Here is a 19,438-nt window from a genome sequence, read left to right as displayed (position 1 = left end):
AGTTTTATATTACAGAGTAGAAACGGAACCTCTCGACCTTCTCCTACTATAGCTAAACTACAGCGGAGTCCGTGAATTGAGTGTTTCCTATCCCCATCGTCCATCTACATGTTAGTCAGATAGCAAGATTATGTATCAATTGGGATTCATTTTATTCATGATGACGGATATGCAATGATTGTGATTACTCATAAGTAATCGATTTGAAGAATCTCCAATCGGATGATTCGATATTATTTTTTAAATTGTTGTAACATTAGCTTTCTCATATTTACTTCTACCATTTGTACTTTTAACATATTCAGCTAACATATTTAACAAATACATAATTCACATTATTCATCAACAGCCCTAAGCACCTCTTCATTGAGGCAGAGGAAACGGACACACAACGGGCGGTACTATCGCCACTAGCCCAGCGGTGCTACCAACAATGCTCGAGTTTGAATAAATTTTCAATTATTAAATGAGAAATTCTACATCCAAATCGAAATTGGAAAAAGTGCTTATTTCCGATTCAGTTTGCGATTTTTTCCCGAAAAGAGCTATACAGTAATACAAATTTATCCCTAAATTTTCAAATCGATTGAATTCTTTTTCACTAAATGACTGAATGGGGGCATAGTATTCGTGAAATCCGAAATTTTCAATGTTTCGTGTTCGGATATCAATTTTGGCCTCACGAGTTCGAATATACTAATTTTGGACGATGTCCGGATGTGCGTATGTGTGTGTGTATGTGACCAATCGTTTTTCGAAGATAACTGAAAAAAATAATTGTTCAAATGAATCCAATTGTAGTTTAAAATATTCTTCTCAATGCCATCCTGACCGAGTTTGATCATGAGATTGATTGTATCATCTGTTATTGAAAAAATTTATTTTGAAGCCAATATGCCGGGAATGATCAATATCTTTAACATTGGGGCAATGTTGGTTACCAACGTTGGGATAATATTGACTGCCAGCATTGAGATAATGTTCGTTGCAAACGTTAGGAAAATGCCCTAATGTTTGGGGCAATGTTGAAATCAATTAATCATTGAATTGAATTTAAAATACATCGTCATAGAAAACGCAATTGAAAACAAATTGCTAATTTATTCGAAAAAATATATTGACTATGTTAAAATGACAGCAATTTAGGTTCCGGAGAGGGTTGGCGCGGGACTGAACTTCGGGGGTCAGTGACTCTAAAATATTGGCCCTTCTGCGCGATAATTCTATGGGCCCTCAAAAACGCATAATTAAACAGACCTCGAAGACATAAAAAATGATACATTTCCAACCCAAAAATTCCAAAACTCTAAAAATCCACCACGCCAAGGCGGAAAACTCTGAAATCAATTATCGCAACAATGATCGGATAATATACCGCACCGAAGTGGAAAACACGAAATACTCTCTGTCTACTCTTCACTCACGGATCGCCGTATAATGTCGCAGGAGTAGGTTGTTATCAGGTCGTGTTGGTGTTCCTAACGAACATCCCCACATGTTCGTTACAAATAATAATTAAAATGAATTTGGAATTGTATTTTCTATTGAAGAGAAATTCTATGAATGTACCTTTGGATTTTTTCAACATTCTCCAACTGTATATCGAAAAGAGTTTGTGTGGTAAGATTGAGTTTGTTGAACTTTTCGAACTTCTGCAAGGTTTTTAATTTCTTTTTCAAAACAGCAACCTTCTCATACCGGTTCAACTTTTGCATCATGAGAATTTTTTCTTTTCGCAGTTGATGGAGGTGGTCGTGATTTTTCTGAGTCATTCCACTCGTTCCCTCTCGTGATCTCATGCGTCTCTGTTTGTTTGCAGCTGCTTTTGCAAGTATAGCTTTAACAGCTGCAATTTTCTTATCCTTTTCTCCAAGTATTTTTTCCCCATTCCTGTTATACCATCAATTACATCTCCAAAGTTGCATTGCAGTTGCTGGGGTTGGGGATCTGTATGGGGGATCTGGATGTGGCGGAATCGTTATTTATCTCAACATCTCCAGAGGAGGCAGGGGATTCCCCCACAATTCGTCGTATACCAGGGGTGTATTTAACGCTAGTTTCGGGTCAGCACTCCCTGAGCAATTGGGGTTTTTTTCAGTGACGTGGCAGTTGACATTTTTCGGGATCATACAGGCAGTCAAGCCTTTAGAACATTCAGAAAATGTTCATTTATATCTCTGAAGAATCAAATAAATTAATTGCAATGAGAGAAATTCTTTAGAAACATTTGAGTGCAAATAGTGGCATAAATGACACTTGCATTCGTGAGAATTCAAGGAGTTTCTAGAACTTTCGAGCGAAGTCAAGCAGTTTTTAGAAAATTAGAGGAAATGTAAGGATTTTCCAGAGAATTCAGGAGAATGCATGGAGTTTCAAGAAATTTTAAGCGAATTGGAGAAATGAAACCTAATTTCTTCAATTCATGATTTCATTATAAGAATACTTGAGAATGAGTCGTGAAATAAATTTTATGAACATTGTGAAGCTAATGATTTTTATTTTTATACCAAACTTGTGTAAACCACTAAAAAATGAATTATTAAATCATTTTGTGGCACGCCGTGCAATAAGTCGAGTTTATCGCACTTCTGCACGATGTGGCATAAAAGAGTATAGACCACTCGAGCATAAACTTCAATGTGAAGTAAACTTCAATGTGTTTAATGTGAAGTTTACAGACGGAGCCGAAGGCGAGGTCTGTATTCACATTCGTTGAAAACGAAATTTGTGCCCTTGTACTCTAATGTACTATTGAATTAAAAAATGAGATGCAGAAAAAAACAGTTGCCCGGGCAACGCCGGGCACAGCAGCGGGTATATGATAAATATTCGCCCACGTATTAACGACGATAGTAGATTAATTTATCTCTATGTCGAGGCCTATCTCCTTATTCACCCAAATCGCTACATTCAAATAATTGAACACCTTCAAAATATAAAATTTGCTACTACTGCGTCATCTTTCAACTCGCGTTCGTCTTAAGTTTATCGCTTTACCATGAGATGGCGCTGTTAACAAATTGCGAAATCTACTTTACCGATCTCAGTCCTTACATTTTCAGAATTTTACATTTTCATCCCCTTCCTCCTGGTCTCTACTCTCCATCATTGCACAAAGAATATCAGGAAGAACCATAAGCTCGGGTGGCTTGCTGCGAAAACCGAACAGTTTCGCGATGTCAAAATGACATTACTTCCGGGCGGCTAATTCAAATGGTACGTTTGGAACGATACGGAAGATGAACCTACACGGAGAGAAAAATACCCGACAATCTCGTTGAAGGTCTCGCCAAAAATTAGTGTGCTACCCACCAACGCGGGGACGTGTCAGGGGGTACGCTGGTAATCGAAATGTAACACTCCTATAATTCGGGGGAACAAGTTAAAAAATAGTAGGCGCGCACCACAAAGTCGTGCGCTCGGGAATCCAAAAATTAGTGTGCCAATCCACTAAACGCCATACGATAGTCTACGTGCATACGAAGCTCATTCATTCTTCAAAGCACAGAGGTCACGACTTAGTAAAGGAGTACAGGCGAAAATTTTATGAGTGGCATGCTAAAATTTAGAGAGGGGCCGGCCAGTTTTTCATTCTTAGTTCCATAAAAATGCGATTCCTTAGACTAGTTTCTAATGAGCGGAAAAAAGTGGGGTGCAGGACACGAAATTTTGGAAAGAGTAATTCTAATTTGTGTAGAGTGTTCTCTATTTATTTGTGGCCCATTCGGTACCGCCCATGTGTTAGTGGGAAGGTACACTAATTTTCGAGAGATTTTTTTCTCTGTGTAGACCTCCCTACTGAGAATAACCACATACAAAATAGTTCGCGATAATTAGTGTTTAGTATAAATCACTTTGCACAGGTATATCAGTATTATATTCTGATATTTAATTGCACCCTACTTCTGAACCCTTTTGAAAACTACGCGCCAATGTCAAAAGAGCACGATTTTCTGACATCACATCCGTGGCACCCCCACCACTGGATTTTCTATGGGAATGCTTCTTCCTGATGTTCTTAATTTAATGCTCTCCATGATGTAGACTTACAATGTACAGACATACCTACATCCCCATAAAAACCTTATTGTCCAACCAATCCCGGGCGGGTGTTCCGAGTCCACGACTGCCCTTGCGTGTGATTGATTAAAAAATGAAGTCTTTCAAGAACCTTTTGAACACGCAGATTCTCACTGCTGATCTTCAAGGTGAATTTTACAGTAACAAAATGCTACAAACGAAAATTAAAGAAAATTAGGATCTTTTTCATTAGGTCTCCTCTTGATTGTCACTGACATATCGTAGAATTCCCACCTGTTCTGAAATGAATATCTTAAAAATAAAAAATGCATTCCAGTCCGCATGATCTCGTTTCCCCCACCACGTTCATCCCCTCCACCCGTTTCACCCGCGGAGTGACTCCACGCCGCTGAAACTCGGTATTCGAGTGCTGACGGACGACCATACGATCCTTCGTTTCTCGCGATAAAAACCAAATTTCAAATTATTCTCAAAGTAATATTGCAATAAATAAAAATAATTGTGCAAATTCACTCCGCGGGCGCAAATTGAACAAGTGGCAACCGCATTCTAGACTTCGGTCTGAAGGTGTGTGGTATAATCCAATTATAATCCTGGATAAATATTATCTGTGAATACGCGAAATACACGTGTGTGATTGGGGAGTGCTCCACAACAGTGATTCTGGATAAACAAATTCATCTGCATACATACTGGATACATTTTCAACATTTCCTTGGATATTCACTCATTGAATATGGAATACTTCCTGCATATTTGTTCATTGAATTTGTATAGCATCAAAGGATAGGGATTAAATAGAAGTCCGACACGAAGTGACTCAAATTAAGTGCCGGTCTGACATATCTTCTCAAACTTATTCTATCATAATCGATTTTTCAGATATCTTCTACCCGATTTTCTTTCCTTGATAAACCTGGTATAACCATGTGCGAAATACGTATCGTTTCGGTCCTACAATATTCTCAAACAGGAGAATAAAAACGAAAAAAATCATATTCACGCTCCAAAACTGACAGCTTTTCCAGAGTTTGGAGTTCCATTCTTTTTTGGATTATGTATCAGTTCTTCCGACTATCTGTCTGTTTCACATCGTAATCCCTTCTCTCCGCACACAGACATCATTATGCTCATCAACTGCAGTTGCTAAAGCTAGAAAATAATTGTTAAAAACTTGAAATCGCAAAAGTACATTAGGAATAAAAACATCTGCATCATCTCATCCAAATGTATACTACATCCCGAACAGAACGAAACTACGGTAATACCGCTTTTGTATTTCTGGAATAAAGGGAACAAGCATTAGGCGTGATGCAGCAGTTGGTCCATAGTGTTACTTGAAGATGAGAAAAAAGCGAAAGGAAGGTTGAGGAAAGCAGGTAGCAAGCGTCGTCTTTCGGGCAGGGTCGCATGGTCGGTTTAGCGAGGGCGGTGTTTGGACAGTAACGGCTCTGGACAGTACAGCGCCTGCGCTCCGAGTTCACCTACCCTCTGGGGGCTTCACCCTTCGCCAGCTGTCTACCCACAACAATTGGTTTTCCTCGAATAAAGAGAAAATAGCGAGTTATGAGGAAATTGACCAAAAATTTCGAGCATTTGATCGCTCTTCATGAATGAATTCTTCAGAGTTTTTACAATTGGATAGCCAATGATTATATCAATTGAAACTTTGTCAACAAGAACTGGGTAATTGCGATGTTTTTCGGGAATTGGTACGTCCCTGATGGTCTGTATGTCATAGGCAGATGCACGGTAAGCTCTCGACGGTACCGATCAATACATCCACACAGCGAGGAAAGGAAAGAACTCTCGCCGAGACCCCAGTGCTCTTCCCCCCCACGTCATCATATTCTCTCTTTCTACTTATAGGCCACAAGCTGATTTTTTCTCCCTTCTTCCATTCATGCTTACTCTCGTATCATTTCCTGCACGTGCAGGAAGGCTCGTCGATTTTTATACGTAGAAGAATGGTTTTTTCAAGCGTCTTTTCTCGCAGTTTTGGATTTTTTTTTTCGATTTCAAGGAATTTAGTTCTTTTTGGTTGAGATGAAGTTCGCCATAATCCATCCTTGGTGTTGTGGTATTTCTTGACACTAACGTATCCGAAGCTCAGCTCTGAGGAGCACTGGGGGGCGCCTGAAGTAGTATTTTAGGAGCGCAGGCTGGAAGAGTCCGTGAGACACACCAGCAGCAGGGAGGCAATTCTCGAGTTTAGATCATGCGGTCGCATTGGGATTCGTCGCGTGGGATTCATAAGGGGTATCATGCTTCGCATATGACACATCTCAAGTCGAATGTATGATTCTGATTCGACAATTTCAGAAAAGTTGATGCAAAAGTACCGTTGTGGCACCAGTTTTTGCATGGTTAAGGCACACCCACCCATTAATATCGGATTATTCCTGTCTTTTCCCGTCAAATGTAAAACATCAACTTTTAGAAGTCAATTCCGATGATTTTCCGACAGGAAGACACTTGATTTTGATTGAAAAAGTTGAAAATTAGATGAATATTCTCGAAAATAAAACATAGCGCCCTGAACCCAGACTTCGAATTAGGTGAAGAAAATTTAGGAAATGGTTTATGAAAAACATATCCAGAGCAATTTTGTTATTATTATAACATTAAAAAGTTGATTAAAGACTAGCGAATAAGCTCTCTTCAACTGTTTTCCCCTCACCCCTTTGTGGAATGGTAAAGGGACGAACTTCTGTGAAGGATCAAGATGCATTCTGATTTTTTTTCAAATTTGTCAATCAACTTTTTCATACATCATTTGCATTTTGCAACTAAAATGGACTTTTCGGTGCTGGCGGAGAATCAGCTTTTCCGTGATTCAGTTTTGCGCGTGTTTGGCAGCTTGACGGTTGGAATTAGAAAAATGCCGCCGCCGATTTTTTTGTACGAAATTGAATGCTCTACACATGATCTAATGACTTTTATTCTTCTGTCTTTTGCGGTTTCGCCAGCGTAAAGGAAAAAACGTCGCGGGGACGCTTAATTGTACAGTTTTTAATTTTTTGAACAATTTGGCGGTCCCCTAGAATCCCAAAAACTTAATGTGTTTCATATCATCTTTCCACATGATGTGCTATGATTTTTAACCTTCTTCTATTATCCTTGATTTCGAAGTCGTAATTTGACTGGCCTAGTTTTTCAAATTCTTCTCATCCTCACTCCATGATGCCCGCATTAATGCTTGTAAAATCTCGTTTGTTCAATTTTATGCTATGGATATCTTGAGGATCAAGCGGTCGAAATCCTTGAATTTTTAATCATCGTTTTCAAATGTACCCAACAACAGATGATTCAAAATTTGTATCACTAGCGCTTTCCGAAATTTATGACAAGCTTACTGAGGAGACCCTTGACCCTCGATCTTTTCTGACTCATGTGATTGCATTCCTCGGCGGCTTTGCCTCGGTCTGCAACCCTCACAAAAAATTTCAGAAATTTTTTTTTCGGGCTTGTGATGAAAATAGCAATTTTTTTAGCTAAACAAATTTCCCGAGAAAAAAACGGACCACTCTTGTGCTTAATAAAAAGACTGAACTAGGACCTCCAATTTTTTCAAAATTTTGAAGCGTCCAGAAATGCGCTGAAATATAAAAAAACGGGCGGCGCCGCACTCATTAAGCGAGTGATGGAGGGTTAACATTCCACTCTTTCTACATAATCAGTTGTTAATAACTCATTTCCTGGAAAACAGAATCATGTAGTATCCCATAAAATAGTGATACTCGTGTTTTGCCAGCGTCTGATGTGTACACTCGACTGGAACGAGTGAAGAAGAGACGAATAAAAGAAAAAGTCATATGCTCGTCGGTTACAGATGATTGTGCGGCGAGTACTTTGGTTCGACTAATGAGTCCCATCTGTTGTGCGTCACTATTGAACTTCAGAACTGAATGAAGAAAATTGAAATCTAAGATTAGGATTAAAATTCTGATCAATTCTTTTTTAATTTCCCTTGAGTCCAGTACACTCGGTTGTCAGTGTAGTCACTTATTCCATTCATCATAACTCAGGTCATCTTTATCACTATTCCAGAAGCAATCAACCAATCAACCGTAATCTCAACTGTAATCCGTCCATTGGCATAACACATGGAAAGAACTTGGTTGCTAAACAGAGAATAAAACAATTCAGTGCTATAATGAATAGAGAAATGTGTTTCTTGTGATTGTTGATTTTATATCAAGTTGGTGATTCCATCAGAGTTGTGCTTTACACTGTGCTTTTGTGACTACAACAGGTGTGCTTGCTGCCCAGCCAAGGATATGGGTATGTGCAAGATGCTGTGTGGCCTACCAGGCGCGTCGAAGGCTCGCTTCGCTATACTGGCATTAGTCACAATGATGATTAACGGTGAGTCAAATTTTTTCTAGAAAGATTGTTGATTTAATAGAGAAAAAAAATGTTTCCCTATAGAAAAAACCGTCACCTTAACGCTGGTCCTTTTTGAGCGCCAGTAGACATTGTGTGGTGAAAAAACGTTAAATATGATCGTAAACTATGGTGGAAAATCAATGTATAATGCGCACCATCCTTATTGGTTCATGCAAATCTGTCGAAATATCCTGATAAAACTCGTATATTGGAATAGTCATATATTTAAACCTTTTATAAATAGATCGGTCACCCGATCGGTCGCTTTATCTGTAGTACTATCAACGTTTGATAGTTGTCTAATGCTGGAGGTGGAAAACACTTAACTGATGAATACTTTTTCGATGTTTGCGACCCTTTGTTTAAAATACGTATATCCTGGGACGCGGAATATACGTTCAATGTTGAATTGTTTCATTTTATACGTCATTTATAGGCTTTTTGAAACACGGTTACTATGCGTTTTATTTACAGAAAAAAATACTGCCAATAAATTATGAGTGATAATGTATTTATTTAGTTATTGTGCAATAGTATATTGTGTCATAAGCAGCGATTGTCGACAATCATTACATTTGTAATATTTTGTAATATTATTCGAATTTGCGCCTTTCTATTACTATGGTTTCATTATCTTACTTGAAATTTGAAAATATTACGAAAATTCATAGCTTGAATTTTCTATCAACTATTAAGTAAATAATTCTAAATTTCATAAAAAGGTTTTTCAATTAGACATGAAATGGTCAAACTTCTGACACGATTCCTGATTGATAGATTAATTCAGAATTTGAATATTCGATTGATGATTAATTTGGTAATTGAAAATTGTGAGTGATTCACGTAGGTTCGAAGTAGTTCATTATGAGCATTGCATGTAGATAGTGCAGTGAGTGAGACCCGCAGAGAGGCAATGTAGTATGAGTTCTTCACACAAGAATGAGTGGAGTGGTTCACGCAGAATATTTTCTATTCGAAGTGATTCACGCAAGAGTGAGTGAAGTGGTTCACGCAGAATATTTTCTATTCGGAGTGATTCACGCAAACGCCGCAGCATTTGCACAAATGGATGCGAAGGAACTAGGTGTGGATGCGCCTCCATTCACGGATCGTCTACAATTTCTTTCGGATTTTTTCAACTATTTCTTCTCTATTTTAAAAATGTGTTGATGTTGATGAGCGAATTGACATTGCAGTACAACATTTTATCAATAATTAGAAAATGATTAATATGGATAGAAAAAGGGACAACGTCGTGCTGTTCGAAGTACAAGTTGGTAGCACTGATTCTGGGATTTTGGATTGGGGTTTTGCAAAAATCACAGAATATATTAAAAAAACATCGATTTCTTGACTTTTTGTCGATCTCCCCCCCTGACCGCGCCACAAAAAACTTAAGAGACAGATTTCAGCATCTTTGTGATACCTATTTTGGAGTTGTTGATGTCGTTCTGGATATATGGCCACACGTCTATACACACATACTTACACTATACAGATATTTCTTTAAAGCTCATTTTTTCATGTTTCATAACAGTTATACGCGCCCCCCCCCCCAAATTAAGAAATCGAAAAAATAAACGAAAACGAAAAGTCGAAACTTGTAAACGAAAAGACTTTTCGTTTACTAGTAAACGAAAAGGCACTTTTCGACACGGGCTGAATGTAGCAGCAGTGACAAAATAGTATATTTCGTAACGAGTGCAAAAAATTGTTTTCCGGCGAGTGGCAGGTTTATATCACGAGCCGAAGGCGAGTGATATAATCCCACGAGCCAAAAAACATTGTTTCACGAGTTACGAACAATATTTTTCATTACAATGTGCCGGAAAGTGGACTTTTAGGCACGCGGAGCGTGCCGAAAAGTTCACTTTTCGTCACAGCGTGATGAAAATTACGTATACAAAGCTTGCAGTCAAAGCAAAAAACCCACCTGATTCTGTTTTAATTCATTTTCCCTGTAAATTTTTTGTCATTTTCAATGTACATATATTGAGATTGAAAGGTTCCAAAAAATTTTCAAAGTATAAAATATGTGTGATCATTTGGTCGCATGGAACCAATTGATCAATGAAGATGTCTCGAGTTGTTTCTTACTCATTATTTGTCAATTTTTGACGGGACGTTGGGAGTAATCAATTAGTTTATTTAGCATGGAATATTCCGTTTATAAACATTCTATTCAAATATATGTTCACGTTCAATGAAATTACTTTAAGTGACTGTCAGTTACACAATAAAGAGCAGAAATGTTCAACGAAATTTGGAAAATTCATGTACATGAACTTTTGATCTACATGCTTGAATTAAACTTTTAAACTATATTTTTAACATTTATCGTTTTCAGTTGCAATTGCCGAGGATGAGTCGATGGGACCGGTGTTTGTCAAGGAACCGCCGAATCGTGTGGACTTCTCTAATGGAACTGGAGCTGAGGTCGAGTGCCAGGCTCGAGGTAATCCCCAACCGGATATCATATGGGTTCGTGCTGATGGTACTGCTGTTGGTGACGTCCCTGGATTGAGACAGGTGATGTATTATTCATTGGTTTTAAATTCACTGACCATATCTTTCCATCGTTCTTCTCTTTGTCACGAGAATTAATTCCCGAATTTATTGAGTCTCAATCAAATTTCCGGTTCATTGACATTTATATTGTTTAGAAGCCCTGTGTAATTAATTCATTTTTTCATGTTCAATTCTTTGAATATGAAAGTGAATTTCTTCTGTTCTCGTTCCTACATTGATAAATACTCAAGGTATACACCCAAAAAATGTACTGATTCAAGTCAACGTCGACTTGATTTCAGTCGTTTTTCGACCAATTTCAAGTGGAATGACTCGGCCTCCATCAATCCGAATTTCGGACCTAATATAAGCAGAAAACTTGAATAACCTTATTTCTCAAGGTGACTAAACTGAATATTTAACATACTTTGATGATTTTCAATGTGTATATTTCAATGTTTCAGGTTTTGCCAAATGGCAATTTGGTATTTCCACCCTTCCGCGCCGAAGATTATCGACAAGAGGTTCATGCCCAGGTTTATAGTTGTCTTGCAACATCTCCAGCTGGATCAGTCCACAGCCGCGACGTCAACGTTAGAGCCGGTAAGGTCTCGGCCCAGTTCCTATATTTATCCCTATAAACGCTTCGGAAGTAACTGCGTACCTTTTTTGTCTACAACAAAAATATGTAATTTCACGATAGAAAATGATTATAGTGTTGGAGGGAAACAGGGGAGTCCCCAGGCACCATATCAGTTAGTATCGTATTGCCCGTGTCCTCTATATTAATTAAACGGACTGCTGCATTATCAGCGTGTCTCGCACACTTTATTAGCAGCGACTAAAAATGTGAAGTTCAATGGTTCTAGTTATTTATAGTTTTGCATTAATAATTGAATAAACTAATGAGGTCACCATTGCGTCGCCACCGCTGCAATGTTTCTCCCCCGTTTATCCCCATTACTTCACTAATTGTAGGAAGTTGAAAATTGGGTCCCCATTCTTCATAACTTCCCCAGCGTTGTTAAAACAGACGTTATTAATCAATTTTTTCAGATTTCGGTTGCATTTGAAAAAACACGCCGGGGGTTTCTGAATTACATCCATAAACTTTTTCGATCGCAAAATATCTATTAAAAAACCCATGGTAGAATTGCATAATTTTTAATATAATTGCCCGACAAAACAATTATAAATACATCCAACAGCACACTGATATGGTGCTGTTTATGGTGGTTTAAATTACATCCATAAACTTTTTCGATCGCAATATATCTATTAAAAAACCCATGGTAGAATTGCATAATTTTTAATATAATTGGCGGACAAAGCAAATAGAACTGTTTAATAGAATTGTAGTAAACCCGCAATAGATTTTTTAATGGAATTCCAGTCAGAATTCATTGAAAAAAGAAACAATGAACAAACATATGAAATAGAGGAATGAGGGACCGCGGCAATGTGAAACAGCTGACTTGAGGTCGGTTATTTTACGAGTCTAAATCTTAGACTCTACGAGCACTAACTGGAGTTAGCCCTCGTAGGAGCGTTAAAACGCGACTTGAAGTCAGATATTTCTCTTTATCAAGTCCATGGCTGCTAATCGCCACCTATCGGCCACAAAACAAGACCATAGGCACCAGTTAGCGGGACTCCGAGAGGAAATGGTGCATTATGTCATCAGGCGATAAAAGTATTATCTAGCGAATGTGATTTTATAATCTGATCAGAAGACGAGGACCAAATCACACGAGCTGCAAAATCTCCATGACACATGTGTCGGACTATATTTTTGTTAGTGATGTTATGTTCAACGAGTGGCGAACAGTGCCGATTTTCGTTAATATGTAAACGAAAAGGCCCTTTTCGACACGAGGTGAAAGTACCTGCAGTGACAAAAAATAGTATATTTCGATACGAGTGAGACGGAATTTTTACGAGTGTGAAGTTGACGGCCCGAGGCGAAGCCGAGGGCTGCCAATCAAACGAGCTGAAAATTTCCGTCTCACATGTGTCGAACAATATTTTTCATCACGCTGTGACGAAATGTGAACTTATCGGCACGCTCCGCGTGCCTAAAAGTCCAATTTCCGCCACATTGTGATGAAAAATATTGTTCGTAACTCGTGAAAAAATGTTTTTTAGCTCGTGGGATTATATCACTCGCCTTCGGCTCGTGATATAAACCGCCCACTCGGCAAAAAACACTTTTTTGCACTCGCCTTCGGCTCGTGATATAATCCCACGAGCTAAAAACCATTTTTTCACGAGTTACGAACAATATTTTTCATCACAATGTGGCGGAAATTGGACTTTTAGGCACGCGGAGGGTGCCGAAAAGTTCACTTTTCGTCACAGCGTGATGAAAAATTATAAGCATCTTGGGAACTTCTCAAATTCTGTCGAATGTCTACATATCTAAGTTCAAATCATTTTGAACCAACAGTGGTGGCACAATACTATGATACAGACGTAAATAAGGAGTATGCAATACGTGGCAACAGCGCGATTTTGAAGTGCGTGGTGCCTTCTTTTGTTGCGGACTTTGTGAGTGTTCTTTCTTGGCACACCGACCAGAAAGAAGAGTTTGTTCCGGGCGAAGACTACGGTATTGAATCAAATCGATTGCCCTAAATGTCTTGAGCAGATGATTTGACATTCACTTTTGCTTTTTAATATTGTTTATTTCTAGTCGTTTGATTGAACCAACGAATGTAGTTAATACACAGAAATGGTTGGTCTCATCCGGTTTCCTCTGAAGTGCGTCGTCCCTCAACTCGCATCAAGCGTCTCATTAATGTCGTTCCCAGTTCGTTATCTGTATGTACCGCATGTATATACTCATCCGCGCTGAAATAATTGGCGTGTGGAGAACAAGTGAATCAGTGGTATTGGCCTCTTGATTGAGGTATTTTTATGGAATTTTGAAAAGCAGAGTGAATGTCAATCGATTGGTCATGATAATATGGAAAAAATATTGAATCAAAAGTCTATTATTTCTGATTTAGAGAATCTTTTATTCTTCTAGATGATAGTTTAGCTTCCGTTGAATTTTCGAATGTGAAAGGAAGCATAATATAATCCACTTGTTTATGTGGTGCACGGAGAGAAATATCCAATAAAAATTACGTATCTTTTCCGTAATTCTGGAGCGAAATGTGGTTGTAGGAAATTTTACGGAACTGTCACGGCATTTTTCACGGTGCGTTCCGTAATTTTCATCTGAATCTCCTGTGAAAAATTACGATACCGTCTCTAAAATTTTCTGAGTCGATTCCGTAATCGGTAAGTGAATTGTGAGTTCCGTAATTTTTACTGAACATTTCTCTCCGTGTGAAAAGGTGCTCCTAATAAGTTGATAAGACAACCCGAAATGATTATCTGTGGAATCCTTTGTTTTTCAATTTTTTATTGTGCTTCTAATTAGAATTTGGTGGAGTGAGTGGAAATGAAGTTCGCGAGGCCAAACAAGTAATAGATTTTCAGGATGATCTAGCCACTCAACTGTTCAAATGACATATACCACTTTTGATATTGAGGATATTCTGGTGTTGGAAGGGAATATCTAAAAAATACAGAGAATTGATATTTTTCTCACGGTTCCTGAATTAATTAAATCGTGACTTGCAAAATTCTCATTCCATTCCACCGAAATAGTTTAACACAAGATAGCCAGAATTGCCCGAGTCGAAATTTCGATCAGGTCCCGATCAAAGGTGTAACGCCGTTTTAGATCCAAATTTGATCAGACCGGGCGGACTTGAATCTGATCAAGCCCCGTGGAGTCGGAGCGGAGGAATGCGTCCAGTTTCATTAATAATAATTATCAACAAAAAATGATGATTAAATTTTCAAAAATCATTTTTACGATCATTTGTGACCTTATTGGTTATCCCGCTACGCATTTATCGCAGAAAAAATCGAATTTATCGCAAATTATTCTGCTCACGACTAGCTTCGAACCCAGGATCCTACAATTACCAAATCTACACGGTAAATCGACTTCTGATAGTGGGGGAGAATTTACCCTCCCTCTCTCCTCCCTTCCACTATCGTTTTCCCCCACCGCTCACTTTCTCTTTTACATTCAACCTTTATGATTTCTGATCCTCTAGACTTTTGAGCCTTAAAACAGCTGACCCTTGTGATGATCTCACCTTTATGAAGTCTGACATTTAAGAAATGTGACCCTTCATAAGTCTGACTCTTAAGACATTTGATCTTTGAAACATCTGATCCTTATATTGCCTGACTCTTCAAACAAGATATTTGAACCTTGAAATGTTAGACCCTTTAAATGTCTGGCCCTTACGACGTTCGACCTTTGCCACGTCTGACCCTTGAGACATTTAACCCGGGCTTTTAAACATCTGACGTGTGAACATTATTAAGTTGAATCCTTACTACGTTTAATCCTCAAGGCGTTTGACCCTTGAAGCGGCTGATGCCGTGCTTCGATTATGATCAGGATGATCAAATCTCAATGTGATATTGTTGATTTTATGACGCCCCTCTCAATTTAATATCGGGCTGATAGAATTCGTAGTCTGATCAAATTCAAATCAGGCTGACCGAATCAATAGAGTACTCTGTAAATGAATACAGGCTGCCTGACCTTAGAAGCACTGGATCAGTTTTCGACCATCTATGATCAGGTTTCACCTAATCAGTCGAATCCGACTACAGACGGATTCACTTCTGATCCGACTTCAGGTGGCCTGAGCGGAATTTCAACTCAGGCGGCTAATTATATTTACCGCTGGATTTCTGAAAGTCTGTTAGTTTGCAAGGTTTTTTTTTAATTTCAGAAAAGCTTACTCAGAATGCAATGAATTGTCATTGAAATTCCATTTTAAAAATTCTTAAATCAGAAATAATACTCTTGAAGACGTTTTTTTCTGCATTAAAAAGCGTAAATTTCCTTGCAATGTTCGAGAAGCCGCCGTCAACGTCTTCACTATGATAGGCAGAAAAGAGGTTACTCTCTTTTACGTCTTTTTTATCTACAGACCATAGCGCTAATTGATACTTTGATCGGGTTATCGAATATCCGTTGAACTATGGAAAGTTGATTCTCCGTTACTGCTGACCACATCGCGACACGAAGATAAATGGCGTAGTTGACAATTGAAGCGTTCATCCTCGATAAAAATCGGACACGACTTAAAAAAAAAAGGCAGGAGTGAAACCATCAATTAATATGCATTGCTTTAGACTATAAGACTTTGTCTCGTGACTGCGGATGACCGAGATTGCACCAATGATTCAATTACATGGGTAGAATAGATTCGAATTTACTGACAGAGGAAAAAGATCCAGCATGCTCGGGTCGTTATGCTAGTTCATGGAGACTTTCAAACGGCGATGGATGTGGTGTATAATATCAATTCATTAATTGAGATTATATTTACTTAGGTCATTTGTATTTAATAGATATAGGCGATGAAGCATTGCTACGTACTCCAAATTAATGTTGAGAGACATTCCCATAGTTTGGACATGTTCGCGAAAAATTATTCAGTTTGAGGGCAAAATTCTGAGAAAAAAATTATTTTTCCTATTCTTTGTGATGAATGTTGCCAGGTAGAAGTATTTGCATGGAATTTAAATCATGGTACAAGCGCGGGAATTTTTCTCGTATTTTTTTCTCCGTGCAGGCTTTTTTATTTGAATGTTGAGGAATCAATATACCTTATGATTACTTTTTTTTAGTACTAATCGCACTCGGTTAACTGAATTCATTATAAGCTCGCTTTATAAAGGGAATTTATAGAGGAATTGTAGTAGTTGACAAATCAGCTACGAATATCGTCGTTTCCAACGCGCACAACGGCGGTCATCAACATCACTTTAAGTATCGTGGAATACTTTTTTTCTTTTAATTGAAAACAGGCCTTTGCTCGTTTTGTCTCAAAATCATTCCCCCGCGAAGTCATTGTACCATTGGGAACATTTCGTGTGGCTTTTTATTTTTAGATTTTTAACCCTTAAGTGGTCGCAGTATATTTCTCCCCGTGGATTTAACGATTTCGAAAAAAAAAGTTGAACAACAAACATTTATTTCATGTTCACAGGTAATTTTGAACTTTCAAGGAATAAGAAATGAGGGTATGGGAGCGAAATATAATAGTTGTCAGATAATCCAGGAATTCACCTTGAAAAAGTGCAAAATTATGAGATTTTGAGATTAAACATCGACTCCAATTTTCAAAACATATTAATAATTCATTAGTGTAAGTCTGGACCGAAAAGATGTTGATACATTCCATATATTTGAACGTAGAAAAACAAATTTCATCTCGTGCCGAAAAGTTCTTTTCGTTTACTCGTAAACGAAAAGTAAACGAAAAAGGCACAGTTCGGCCACTCGCTAAACCGAACATCACTGTGAAAAAATATTGTTGAACACATGGGAGACGGGAATTTTCAGCTCGTGTGATTGGCAGCCCTCGACTTCGCCTCGGGCCATCAACTTCACACTAATGAAAATTCCGTCTCGCCCGTATCAAAATATACTATTATGAATTTTTCATTCACGAAGTTTTCGTGTGGAAAAAAAAAATTGAAAAACGGCGGGGATTCCCTCATTATGCCACCACTTAAGGGTTATTTGAAGAAGATTTATTGAAAGTTTGGATTTATTACCCCGAAATATTCCCAAATCTCAAAATGTCCAGTAACTCTTCAAAGTTCTAAAATAAGGTGATAACTTAAAAAGTCTAGTAAATTTGGTCTAAACCATTTAAATATGAAGAATATATTTCAACAGCATTGAGATTTTAATTACTATCTGGATAATTCTAAAACAACTTTGCAGTGGTCCATCAATACTATCAATCAGAAGTAAACAACGAATATGTAATTCGCGGAAACTCAGCGATTCTCAAATGCAGTATCCCCTCTTTCGTATCTGAGTTCGTTCAAGTAGTAGGTTGGCAAGATGATCAAGGGAACTCCTTCAATCTCGACACGGATAATGGTACAGCTGTTTTATTATTTTGCATATCTCCTTCCACAATTTGGGAGTGCGCAGTGGCGTCAACGTACTCAACTAATCATCTTGTTAATGCTTCGTTGGGCGGGTCTAAATATAACTGAACATACCGTAACATACGCCCTCTTGACTCTAGGGTAACGATACTACAAATAAAATCATTTCTACTCTGTATTCCGCCTGGATTAACTCTTATTTTGTGTTCACCCACTCTTTATTTATCTTCCTGGTAAATAAAAATGATATGGTCAACGACCGTTGACAACTTATTTCCTCAGTTGTGGTGCAGTACTATGAGGCAGAAGTGGTATCCGAATACGTGATACGCGGTAATGCAGCAATATTAAAGTGCACCATACCGAGTTTTGTGGCTGAATTCGTGAGCGTCGATTCTTGGGTGGGAAGCGATGGCTCGAAATACAAACCGTCCGACGATTACGGTATATCGCACCAATATTTTAGTCCACATATTTGTCCCGTATTTGATATACTAGTCTTTTCAATATCTCGGGAAGACGTGAACAGCGGTGGCAGCGCTCAATCTCCTTGTTTATTACTGGTTCTATTTTTCATTCGGTATTTTTTATTATTCCTGAAAAACACTATGTAGTGGTAGCACAGACATATCAACCGGAAATAATGACCGAATACGTCATTAGAGGAAACAGTGCGATTCTCAAGTGCAGTATTCCGAGTTACATTGCCGAGTTTGTAAGCATCGAGGCTTGGATACGTGAGGATGGAGAGGTGTACCTACCAGAGGTTACGGAGTCTGAACAGGGCAGGCATTTTTCCCCAATTTTTCAGAAGTTTGCAGACGCTAAATATGTCATGCTTTATCCCCTCACTCGTCCAAAAAGTTCAAATCCTCTTTTTTTCTCTATTTCATCTATATTTTTCTACAAAGTCATAGACATGCAGGGCGTCCCATGGGATGGTGCTGATACTAATCTACAGTCATTTCTTAATTTATGGAAATATTACAAATCAATCGAATCGTTATCGGGATGGCAAAAACTGTACAGTTTTTATTCATATCGACATTTTAATAACAGACAAGCGTGTCCACTGCGAATTTGTAACATTCGGTTATTCTTTACTGTACTTTTAGAGTAATTAATCGTCACCCATTTTAGTGATACTAATTTTTGAAATATTCACCATCGCTATTGGAACAACAATCAATTCATTTTCGAAAAGTGTCGAAATCATCATTCGACGACTCTGATCAATTAATTCTTTGTTGTTGGCACACGGACATAACAGTGATCTTTAAAGTTAGGTTTTAAAAAAGTTGAAGGAATTCAAGTCGGGGGAGTATGAGAGGTATTCCAGACTGCCGTCGGCGAATTCAAGTATTCTAAGCCGATAACACCATTTGCTCTACTGTAAAATCACTTGATAAGATCAACATTTTCTTTGGTTATCTTTCTCATTATCACTCAGAACGTGTTCTTGTTTCCGCAACGGTTAGGGCAAAAATGGCGCTTTCAGTTTCAGCAACCT

General features: G+C 38.2%; 1 protein-coding gene across 1 annotated transcript in view; it reads left to right on the top strand.

The window, feature by feature from the left end:
- The first annotated feature begins 4,460 nt into the window (after positions 1-4,460).
- The window catches only part of LOC107044111 (Down syndrome cell adhesion molecule-like protein Dscam2), an 82,828-nt gene continuing 67,850 nt past the window's right edge, over positions 4,461-19,438 (top strand). The window contains exons 1-4 of the mRNA XM_029126541.1: positions 4,461-4,608; positions 8,297-8,409; positions 10,778-10,959; positions 11,403-11,541. Coding sequence (XP_028982374.1) covers positions 8,322-8,409; positions 10,778-10,959; positions 11,403-11,541 — 409 coding nt within the window. The 5' untranslated portion in view covers positions 4,461-4,608; positions 8,297-8,321. The remainder of the gene's footprint in view (positions 4,609-8,296; positions 8,410-10,777; positions 10,960-11,402; positions 11,542-19,438) is intronic.

Source organism: Diachasma alloeum, unplaced genomic scaffold (genome assembly GCF_001412515.2).
Source record: "Diachasma alloeum isolate Michigan unplaced genomic scaffold, Dall2.0 Dall_scaffold_00681, whole genome shotgun sequence".
In the NCBI taxonomy this organism is placed as follows: Eukaryota; Metazoa; Arthropoda; class Insecta; order Hymenoptera; family Braconidae; genus Diachasma; species Diachasma alloeum.
The sequence above is the reverse complement of the archived record's forward strand: the minus strand, read 5'-3'. Positions and strand labels throughout refer to the sequence as shown.